At 50.7% G+C, this 11,703-nt stretch overlaps 1 protein-coding gene across 5 annotated transcripts; it reads left to right on the plus strand.

Moving 5' to 3' along the window:
• The first annotated feature begins 271 nt into the window (after window positions 1–271).
• Window positions 272–6,923, plus strand: KLF11 (Kruppel like factor 11). 5 transcript variants are annotated; one of them, XM_027623306.2, is made up of 4 exons: window positions 272–471; window positions 2,166–2,435; window positions 3,662–4,649; window positions 6,568–6,923. In XM_027623306.2, exons 1-4 carry the CDS (start codon window positions 430–432, stop codon window positions 6,846–6,848), a joined length of 1,581 nt encoding a protein of 526 aa, XP_027479107.1. In that variant the 5' UTR covers window positions 272–429; the 3' UTR covers window positions 6,849–6,923. The 5 variants fall into 5 exon arrangements, with proteins under 5 accessions (XP_027479107.1, XP_027479108.1, XP_027479110.1 ...); XM_027623307.2 differs by having other exon boundaries at window positions 3,689–4,649; XM_027623309.2 differs by lacking the exon at window positions 6,568–6,923 and adding an exon at window positions 5,474–6,555.
• Window positions 6,924–11,703: the final 4,780 nt, after the last annotated feature.

Raw genomic sequence — 11,703 nt, forward strand, 5'->3', positions numbered from 1 at the left:
CCGGGACCTTTCCCCTACTTTCCAGGGCCTCAGGCCCCGCCCCTCACTCCGACCAAAACACGTGCCGGATCCCGCCCTGCCAGATCACGCCGCGGCCAGGCTCCGATCACGCGGCTCCCCGCGGCGCCCATTGGCCGGCGGCGCAAAGACCGGGCGCGGATTGGCTGGCGGGCGTCCGGCCCCGCCCCGGCGGGGCGCGGTGTATTTTGGTTTGCCTTCGCGCCACGCCCCCCCGGCCGCTCCCTCCGCAGCCGCCCCGCCCCTCCCGCACCGCGAGGGCCGCGCCGGGGCAGAGCGGCGCGGGCGGGCGGAGGCTCCCGCCGGCTGCAGGAGCTCCGGGTCGCCGCCTCCCGCGGCGCACGTGCGGGTGCAGCCGTGCGCCGAGCTCCCGCCCCGCAGCTGCTTTGTTGCCTCCGGGCCGCCGGCACCATGCACACTCCGGGCTCCGTGGGCCCGGGCGACGCGCGTGCGGTGAGTGGACGCCCATTTGAGCGAGGGGCGAGGCGGGGACGTGCCGCCTGTGCGGGGCCCGGGGGCGGAGGAGGGCGGAAATGCACGGGGCTTTGCCGCGGTCGCACGGTTAGGGGCGCGAGGGGACCCCGGAGCTGGGAGGGGCGGGGGACGCGCCCGGCCTCCCGGGGGCGTGTGCCCCGCGCCGCCCTACGCGTAGCTTTGTCTGGCGTTTCCGCAGCGGCCGCCGGCTCCCGGCGCGGGGCTATTTCCAGCCATGACGTCACCAGGCCGTGTGAGGAGGCGGCCGTTGGGCGGGGCGCGGCTGGCGGGAACGGGACACGCGGGCGGCGGAAAAGGGAGGGGGGCGGGGCAAAAGCTGGCGGGAAGGCCCTGCGGGGAGGGGGCGGGACAAAGCTGGCGGGAAGGCCACACGCGATAGGTGGAGGCAGGGGGTGGGGCAGAGCTGGGAGGAAGGCCTTTAGGTAGGGGGCGGGGCAAAGCTGGAAAGGTGGGGTGGTGGGGCGGGGCAAAGTTGGCGGGAAGGCGCACGCGGGGGTGGGGGTGGGGGTGGGGGGAGAGGTAGGGCGCTGTTCTTAGCCATGGCCCCCTGGTGTTGGGGCCTGAGGGCCAAGGGGAGTTAGTGGGCTGGCTAGACCTAGGACTTTGGTCGTCGAGACTGGAGGACCCCGAGGGCCTGAGAGAAAGGTGTGGGAGCCCTGCGCGCCTCCAGATCTCCCGCCCATGGCGGCAGAGCGAGCAGGAGGCAGCCCGCGTCTGTGACCTCAGGGTTCCGGGGCCCGGGCTGCGGACGCAGCTGGGCCAGAGTGGTGCTTGCAAAGTCAGCCACCCTAGCATCGTGCCCTGCGCGGGGGACCTGGCGGGACAGAGGGGTTTGACGCTCGCTAGGGCAAGCCAAGTGGAAACACGTATCTTTATAGATGTAAAGGGTCTTTGGGAAGGGATGAGTTGGTTCCGGTCACTTCTCTTCCCACCCTCCCCTCCCCCCCCCGAAAAAGACTGGTGTGACACACAGGGAAGGACATCTGTCTCTTGGGCTGGCTAGATTTTCAGAATTTTTCTTCTTATCTCCTGACTGGCAGTAAGGAGTGACTGAGTGTTCCTGAGTCTAAGGAACAAGGCTCAGCCAGCATGGGCTCCCCCTTCCTGGCGCCCATGGAGTTGAGCCACTGGAAGGTTCTGCCCATGGTGATGCCCTGACCTGAGAAGGCTGTGCTGAGTGCTTCAGAGAGTTGCCAAAAATGCATCTGTAGGGACACTCTTCTGCTGGCTTTGCCAACTCGGAAGAGCCATGTGTCCTCTCAGCCAACTAAAGGCTTAGAGTCGATGTCTGTTTCTCCTCCTGGCTGGACAGTGTCACACTGGCCACTTTGGCTCACACCTCTGGAATTAAAGTCTTACTAATCATTACCAAAGGAAAACACGAACTTAACTTTTCTTAAGAATCAGTGTTTTCCGTGGAAACTGCTGGCCAGCCAAGTCCAGTCATCTTCATTCTTCAGAACATTGGCTTAAAAGTGAAATTGTCGTCAATGTTCTGTTGACATATTTTCCTAGAATACAGAGCGCGTTGTGTGTCGAGTATGGTGTGTTACGTGCATAGTGCAGGCGCCTGGTGTACGGACCCACATGCCCATCAGGGTTGCCCTCTCTTTGTCCCCTGGACTGAGAAGCCATTGTGTTGTCACCTTTAGGTTGACATCATGGACATCTGTGAGTCAATCCTGGAGAGGAAGAGGCATGATAGTGAAAGGTCTACCTGCAGCATCTTAGAGCAGAATGACATCGAAGCAGTTGAGGCTCTTGTTTGCATGAGCTCCTGGGGTCAAAGATCCCAGAAAGGTGACCTCTTAAAGATAAGACCCCTCACACCTGTCTCTGACCCTGGGGATGTCACCAGCACTGTGCATGTGGATGCAGCCGCATCTGAGCTACCAAAGGACTTCGACTCTTTATCGACTCTGGTAAGAAGTGGGAGAAGAGCATTTTGTGTAATGACTAGAGTATGTTAAATGTGCTGAAGAACTTGTGGGTAGATTCATTGGGGTGCTGGTAGGCCAAGTGCATAACCTCCTCTTGGATGGGTCCTAAGGGTGAAAATTTCTCTTACTTCTTGAAAATATGCTCTCTCCATTAGTAGATTATCGCTTGCCACCACAGGGTTAAAATGTTCATAGGAGGAAACCTACAGATTGATGTGAGAAAGTAAAGTGTACTCGCTTCCCTGGGGAATTTCAGGGTGGGGGCTTAGCTTCCCCCAGATGACCCAGTCTGGGATCAGGATACATGGGTGGCAGCTATGAGCAGCCTGTGCTTTGGCACCAGCCTTAATTAGCTAGGTTGAAATACCGGCCTCTACCTCCCTGGAGCAACTCAGTTCTTACTTGCAGTGAGCTGAGTGCAGTCAAGCACAGTTTTTGTTTCTGTTTTCTTAACTTGCTAGAGCTACAGAAGTGCTGGGAGAGATTGCTTCTCAGCTTGGAGAAATTGAGTATGGGCTAACAGATGTGCAAAGTAGAATCTTGGGTCGGAAGCTTGTACTGGAAGGAGAGTGTGGAAGGCAGACTTGGGAAGAGAGAAGAGAAGGAGCTCGTGGGCAGTGGAGAGAACTGTACAAATAACGGGCCAGAAGCACGTCACAGAGCTACTTGGCCTTGAGCTCTCCCACAGGGAGTCTGACAATAAGTGGGAGTTGTTGGGTGCCGCGGAGAGGCCTGGTTCAGTTAGAGCCACTGGTTAGAGCGCGGCCTTTGGGAGGTCATTCCGATGGGTTTTTACCTGGCATCCACTAGGCACTGGATAAGTGTGTGTTAAATGATTAGCACTGGGATTAAAAAAAAAAAAAAAAGATTTGAGAATCAAAAGCTATTGTGAAAAGCTCTTATTTTGCATATAAATTTGCTTTCTTATTTGTGGTCCTAATACTTAAAATCGCTCGTTTCAGTAGCTGTGCAAGCCCCCAGGTGGCACTGACCTTCTTAAAACTAAGCAAGTGGGTTGGTTTGGGAGAGCTCAGGAAATGGGGAGAAGCCTAGAAAGTAAAATACTCCATGTAGTCTTGAAATTCACTGGGTGCTGTTGTGAGCAGGCTTAGACGAGTCTTTCCTGGATACTTTTTAAAAGGCATTTGGGGCATGGTGATCAACGTAAGTCCCTTTTAAAATTTAACCACAACAACCTTTTCACACAGGAATTTTTTTTTTTTTTTTTTTTTAAGTGCATGACTCCTCCTCAGAGCCCTGATCTTATGGAGCCATCGACAGGGACACTTGTTCCTTCCCAAGTAACTGATTCCAAAGCATGCATGGTCATGGCCATCCCCCCAGCCTCTGCTGGGGCAGCCAAAGTGCTGAGCAGGAAGGCGGAGAGGGGCCTTCCTGGTTTGAAGCCAGAGCCACTGGAGCCAGCCCCCAGCTCCCCCTGCAGGCCCATGGTGACAAGTGTCATCCACCACACCGGGGGGAATCCTGCTCCTGGCCACATTCCTACTGCCCAGATTCAAGAATGCCAACTTCCCGTCAACAGAGGAGAAGCACAGTTTTTGGGACATACTGAATCTTTGCTGGACACACAACTCACAGATAATCTACTGACCACTAACTCGGTGTCGTGTCAGCCTTGCTTGCACAAGTCTGGTGGTCTGATCCCCGTGGACAAAGGCCAGCAGTCAGGGTGGCCTGTTGCAATTCAAACCTGCTTACCAAAGAATTATGAAAGTGACTTGCCAAGGAAAGCCACCCCTCTGATTTCTGTCCCTGTCCCCAGTTCCCCTGTCTTCTGCCAAATGATCCCTGTGACTGGACAGAGCGGCATGTTACCAGCTTTTTTGAAGCCTCCTCCCCAAGTGTCTGCAGGGACTGTCAAACCCATCCTGCCCCATGCTGCTCCCGTGCCCCAGCCTGTGTTCGTGGGACCGCCTGTGCCTCAGGGAGCTGTGATGCTGGTCCTGCCCCAGGCGACCCTCCCCCAGCCTGCCACCTCTTCATCCAGTGTCGTGGCTGTGGGCAATACCAAGTTCTTGCCCCTTGCGCCTGCCCCAGTCTTCATTGCCTCCGGTCAAAACTGTGCCCCTCAGGTAGACTTTTCCCGAAGGAGAAATTATGTTTGCAGCTTCCCAGGCTGCCGGAAAACCTACTTCAAAAGTTCCCACCTCAAGGCTCACCTTCGCACCCACACAGGTGAGTACTAAGGCAGGTAGGGCATTAGAACTCCAGAGCCTGTGTTGAAGAAACACACACTGAGCTTTCCTGGAGTGGGAGGGAAACATGAGAAGCACTGGAAAAGGTGGAAAGTTGGCTGTTTTTCTTTGGTTTTGAAAAGCCTTCATAGTCTTGTAGGGATTGGGATTAACATTAGTACAACCGTCATTGGTTTTTCTAGAACATGCCATCTCATCCCAGTAGATAAAAATGTAGTATAGTTCTAGGATTGTGATCCCTTTGATAGATTTTTAGGGTGATGCTCATGTTGCCCCTTTTTCTTTACATTGCAGTAGACTCCTCGGTCTTTGCATTTTAGAAAATGTGCATTTCACATTCAATAAACATCAGTGTAACTTTATTTTGGTTCACTATGGGGAGAGGTCTGTGAAGCGTGGAAAAGTTTGAATTTGAAAATACGTGAACTTCGAGGGGATGTAGTTTTCTTATGTTGGGAATATATAGTTTTGAATTCAGAAGAAGTCATACAAGAAACTATAATGACTTAGTGTTCCTTTTTTTTTAATCTCATCAGCCTGGTCCAAGAGAATTTTTGGCAATGATAGAAATATTCTCTGTCCAGTTAAGGTAGCCACTAACTATATGCTTGAAATGTGGACAGTGTGACTAAAGGAGTAAATTTTTCATTTTCATTAAGTTTACATAGCTACGTGGGGCTGGTGGCTACCATGTTTAACTGAGGTCTGGTAGAGCTTCTGCTTTAGTAGATTCAGTCAGAATATTTCAGATGTTCTGTGGCACTCTTGTTCTTTGAGTTAGTGTTCTGCTGTTTTGTTTTTAAGGCTCCTGTGGTTAAGTGGTGTGTTAAACTCGCCTTTGAGAGGTTCACACACGTACGTAAGTATAAGCACGGTATCAGGTTACACGGAGTCTGTAGTAAGGATGTGTTTCATAAACTCTTGGTCATGGAACCCCCTTCCACCAAGAGGTCTGCTGACAGCCTGTAGGACAGCAGTGAGTGGTGGAGTACAGTGGAGGAAGGGCTGAACTGGGAGGAGTTTCTATTGTATTGTCTTCCAAAATGCATTTCAGATTGGTGGTTATAGCTCATTATAGGTCTAATCATGGTGGCCCTCACTCAACGAATGGAATAGAGTCTAATATTTAGATGTGATAGTCACAGATGTATCAAAGCAAATGGGTGCCTCCAAGGGGCTCTACTTTTTTTTTTTTTTTTAAAGACTTTATGTATGTATTTGGTAGAGGGGGGAGTGCCTGCAGGAGCTCAAGAGGGCAGGCACAAGTTGGGGAGAGAGGCAGAGGGAGAAGTAGACTCCCCACTGAGCAGGGAGCCCGAGCTGAAGGCAGATGCTTAACCAACTGAGCCACCCAGGTGCCCCAAGGGGCTCTACTTTTGAAGGAAGGAATTATTCCTTTCAAGAGTCTTCTCCCTACCCAAAGCTATAACAATCAGATATTTATTTTTATTTAAAAATATCTTTCGAGGAGCACCCGGCTGGTGCAGTCTGTTGGGTATCGAGCTCTTGGTTTCAGCTTGGGTCATGATCTTGGGGTTGTGGGATCGAGCCCTGTGTCAGGCTCCACACTCAACACAGAGTCTGCTTGAGACTGTGTCGATCCCTCCCCCATGCTTGCGCATGCTCTCTCTCTCTTTCTCAAATGGGTAAATCTTAAAAAAAAAAAAATCTTTTGAAATGTGAGATTAGTCTGACATCTTTGGGCCCTGACATATATCTTAGGTGTGGCAACAAAAAATGGAGGATTTCCTGACTTTTGAATAACTCAATACCGGAATAATAGGATACTACTTTCTTAGATTTTGATGAACAGAATTTCAAAACAACATGAATTACCCAGCTCCGGTAAGGTGCTGAGTGTTTACATTTTCTTTGATGTGTGTTTTCTCCCCCCTTAGGAGAGAAGCCTTTTAACTGTAACTGGGATGGCTGTGATAAAAAATTTGCTCGTTCCGATGAACTCTCTCGCCACCGCAGAACTCACACTGGGGAGAAAAAATTTGTGTGCCCCGTGTGTGATCGGCGTTTCATGCGCAGCGACCACCTAACAAAGCATGCCCGGCGCCACATGACTACCAAGAAGGTCCCTGGCTGGCAGGCAGAGGTTGGCAAACTGAACAGAATCGCCTCAGCAGAGAGACCTGGGAGCCCACTAGTGAGCATGCCGGCCTCTGCATGAAAGGTCAGCCAGGGACTTGCCCATGGGAATTTTAAAAAGCATTTTTCAGGAATGGAACTGATGGTTTTCTCTCCCCCCCAAAAAAAAAAATTGTTTTGGGGAGTAGGAGAAAGTGGGGAGCTGGTTCTGATGAAAGTATGTTAACTTTTCCTTTTTGGTTGGGACCCTGTTCAAAATCTTTTGTAGTTTCAGAAGTTTATTTGAGGAAATGGAAGAAAATTTGATCATCTGAATCACCAGCATTCAAACCGACATTTCGGCAATAAAAGTTTACAAAATTTGGATTTTTATAACCTTTCTATTCATGTTTTGTAGAACTGAGACAGGGTACTAATTTTTATACTGTTTTTTTTATTAAAGTATTTATATTGTTGGTGTTCAAATCATCAATTTCTAGATAGGTGATTTTACAGTCTTCTTTTCAGTGTTCAACAATGGTTTTCAAAATAACTCTACTTTTAGTAAATTTGGCACATTATTCAGCCACACAAAAAAACCAAAACCAAAAAAAAAACAAAACCGCAAGTCTGTCATCAGGCCTTTTAGATCTAAGAATTTTTTAGAACCAGAACTAGTTGAATAGGGGCTTCTTAAATGGGGGGTGGGGGGAGAAGAACTTGCATTTAGCTTTTTCATAACATTTTCAAGAGAAGTTCCAGGCAACAATTCCTTTAAGGCTGTAGCTCAAGGAATTAAAATTTTGGTTAATAGAACTAGTCATTTACCTGTGTCCATGGTGTGACTTGTAAAGAATGTACCCCAGAGGATATTTAAAATACCTGATAGATCCCCAGTGAACAGTGAGCTGTAGGATCTGAGTGTCTGTGTCTTTGGGGGCCATTGCTCTGCTGAGAGCAACCTAACTCAGTTTCCTGTTTGTACCTCAAACACCAAAAAAAAAAGATAACATAAGCACTCAAACCCAGCCACTTTGTTAATTGTCTGTTGACTTCTTTTGCTGTGGCCTTATAGTACTTTGTGAGTAGAAGAACTTCTTAGAGAAGAAGAAAAAGTCCTTTTTGGTTGGAGGAACTTTCCACCAAAGTACAGTTTATCTGAGGTGAAGTGTACATGCAAACAGTCCAGCTCCAATATTCTGAATTGTTAAATATTAATTATTAAATATTAAGAACTACAGGCAATGCAAGTTACACTTAAGGCAGTAACACTACTGTGCTTTCCTTTCATTCATTTTATTTGAAGGGAGTTGATCAAACAGAATTACTTGGAATGGGGTGTTTTGCAATCTGCTTAGAAAATAGACCCATGGCACCACTTTGAATCCGTGTGATCTCAGGTCCTAATTCTCCAGAGACCGCGGCGCTGGGGTCCGGGAAGCCACTGAGCTTGCTTGTGCTGGGCGGCGTCGGGAATCCAGGCGACGCAATGCATCCAAGGAACATAGGAATGTTGCACTGCTTTGTGAGCCTGGGGATGGGTTGTTTTTGTGTGTATGCGTGCCATGTGTATTTAGATTTTGGTCTTTGTCTCTTCATTATTGGCACTTACTTTTATTAAAATGATGGTAAGGGGAAATACTGAACAAATATGATTAGGTTTTATGTTTGGGTCCTTTAGTCTGATAATCGTCACCTGGTCAGTCACTGGGTGTTACTTGATACCCAGTAAATTGCCCTTTGGTATCAGCTGCTGAGTGACCTGCACGTCTGAGTGCTGGCTGTATGTTTAGGTGGCGTTCATATTTTTGGACACTTCATAGTTGAGTACTTCTGGAGCTCATGAGACAATACCGTTGCAAGAGAACCGTAATTAAATGTATATAGCTCATGTTTCGCCACCACCCAGTCTCTTCTTCCGCTTCCATCTTAAATCAGCATAAACATTTCTGACTATGTATGTGCCGTTAAATGGCATTAAATCTGGATATTTTTCTTAACTATGCAAAATAATGGAAGTCCAACTCGTGTTCTGGTGGATAATACAAGGTCTTTGAGTATTGGATTACTTGTCACATTAAAGCTCATTCTCTGAGCAGTGTCGTTTCTAAAGAATAGATGGGTTAAAATGGTTTTGATTTATACTTCCATTTCCTGATTAGATTTAGAAATACCTTTTGTAAACGGCATTTTTTCTGCCCCCCTCTGTTTGTTGACTGAAAGACTGTAAGTTGGGAGAGTGTCCATCTGAAAAATACTCTCCTGAGAACCAGAAACCCTGGTGTTCTCAGCGTGGAGGCCACCGGCTCTGGGCGTCGGGAGCGGAGCGCGCCGCGGCCTCCCCCGGTGCACTTTATTGCTGAGCAATTTTGCTTGATCTTTTTTTTTTACTTTGAGACTTTTTAAGTAGTTTCAGTAATAAAATTTAAAATGTTTTGGAATTATGTTTTATGTAACAGACTTGGACTTATTATTTAAATGAATATGTGTGATGTAACTTTTTTCTTTGAATCCTATAAAACTTTTTTGATTTGCAAACTGGACTTGCATCCTGTGTCCTGTGTCCTGTAGCCGCGTCAGAACATACCCGTATCTTTTCAGCAGAGTCCACACAATTTATTGTATATCGGCCCTACCTAACCCTCCTCTCTGTTTTCTGGGCTTCTGTTCAGCTCCCAGGTGCCCTTTAGATGCCCTGGAGGATTCGTTGTGCAAGAAATGTGTGCAGAGGCTGCGTCTGTGTGCGCTCTCTGACGCCGCTCTGGTTCTGACCCGGTGGGACCGCGGGCCTGGGGAACCTGTGACAGGAGGCCGAGTGAGAGGGAGCCTCCTCCCTCCCTCCTTCCCCCTCCAGCCCCGGCTGTACAAGCGTGTCGCCGAGCCATGGGCTTCACCCCTTGCTCTTGGGGTATGTTCTCTCCTGAACCTTCTGCGGCGGGGGCTCTGCATCCACCCCTCACTGAAGGAGCTGAGGGCCTGCATGAGTTCACGCCTCAGTCGTACTTGGGCGTCGGCAGCCTTGGATAGAGCCGCTCGCCCGCACAGGCCACACTCGCCCGCTGCCCTGGGGCTGCGCTGCCTGCTCTTTGCTGCCCGCCCCCCCCCCCCACTCTCCCTGACCCTTTTTCTACTCCCCTCACATGCACGGTGATCGTTTCCAGTCTCGGGCCTTAGATGGAAATAACCTCTCTACTGGGGAGACTCCGTGTGTGTATCTGTCCTTTGCACCCCTAACCGGAGCGTCGGGGTCCCCCTTCCAGCTGTCTACTTGACGTGTGTCCAGGCGGCAGCTCACACTTCACCACGCTCATCATCTTCTCTCCCATGCTTGGTTTTCTCACGGTTAAGCGCACTGTCTTCAAAAAGAACAGGGAGCCCAAGCTTCCAGCCTCCGGGTGTAAGACCTTGGAGGCGGCCACACTCCTCTCTCACTCCGCGCGCGGTCTGTCGCAGTCCCGCTGACTCCCCGCCTCCTGAAGCTGGGCCCCCTGGGATGTGATTCACTAGGCCGCACTGCTCCTGGTCCTGTGGGGGGGGGTGCGCGTGCACACAGGCGGGGGGGGGGCTGGGAGTGAGGGGTTGGTAAATAAATGATCATAATGCGCCTTGCATTCAGCAGTCCACCCAGGAAAGTCTCTCCGACTCCGAACACCTTTGTTTCTAGGGGACGGCCACAAGCGTGGTACCCTCAGCTGTGTGAACTTGTACTTGCTTTCCTCCTGCTGTTGTCCCCAGGGTTCTAACTGCTGCCTGGCTGTAACATCCACTGTCCCTGTGCTTTCCACCTGCCTCTTTGTTGAGGGACTTCCACAGTGAGGAACTTGAGACATTTTCCTGATGGCTGGGCCCCCTCCTGGGAGAAAGCCCAGGCTCCGGGACTCCCTGCCCTAGAGGGGTGAGACACAGTCCTCTCTAAGTTAGGGGGGGTTGGTTCCCAAAGGCCGCTCACCGCTCCCTAAGAAGCTTAGTGCCTTCCAGGATTGTCCTGAGCTGACTCTGCAGACAGGCTGCTTCTCCCCAGGATGTCTTGCTGATCTCAGGACAAAGTGGCCAACAAGCAAGATGATAAAGAAATAAGATGCCACAAGTCAAGTGCTGGGAGATGCACGTGTAGTCAGGTGACAATCATACCGTGACGGGCCTGCGCTTCCTCAGCTCTCAGCAGGCCGTCCTGATGGCAGCCTCCGGGGGGCCTTCCCAGGGCACCCCTTTTCTGGGCTCTTTCAAGACTAGAGTTTCGGTCTTTAAAACTTATCATATTTCACTAGATTTTACTGCAAATCTAATTTGCCTGCTAAAATGTAAGGTCCCGCATGCCAGAGATCATATCGCATCCGCCTGCCCCCCATCCACCCTCCCCATCCATCCATTCAAACCCCGTCAGTCCATTTATCCACCATCCAACAGCACGTAACAAACTCCTGTCATGTTGGAGCAGAAACCCAGAGATGAGTCATTCTAGTTTCTGCCCCCAAGGAGCTCATAGTCCTGTAGGTAAGACGTGAAAACACATGAACATATTGAGCCGAAAACAGATAAAAGAAGATAAGAGGGTCAGGGAGCACCGTGCAGTGAGTGGCTGATCGCTTGTGCCACTGGAAGAGTCTTCTGGAGGAACATCTGAACTAAAGGTGAAGGGAAGGTTTTCCTAGGCCCTGGACCAGAACAGCAGCAGGCACAGGACAAAGATGCCGACGTACCCCCCCCCCCGCCCCCCAAGGCTGTAGGTGCCAGAGGTGGGGTGTGCGGGCCCCGGGAGGAGCGGAGGGGGCAATGCTGGGGAGGCGGCCTTGTGTCTTCCCTAATGCCGGGGCAAGCATCACTGAGGGTGCCCCAGGGCGGGAGTAGGGAAGCAGCCCGCACCCGCTGCGGACTCACCTGGATTCTGGGGAGGGATGTGGGGAAGATGTGGGTCTGTGCCTCTTCTCCCCCTTTCCTGAACCTCCCTTTCATGCCAA

Source organism: Zalophus californianus, chromosome 8 (assembly GCF_009762305.2).
Source record: "Zalophus californianus isolate mZalCal1 chromosome 8, mZalCal1.pri.v2, whole genome shotgun sequence".
NCBI lineage: Eukaryota > Metazoa > Chordata > Mammalia > Carnivora > Otariidae > Zalophus > Zalophus californianus.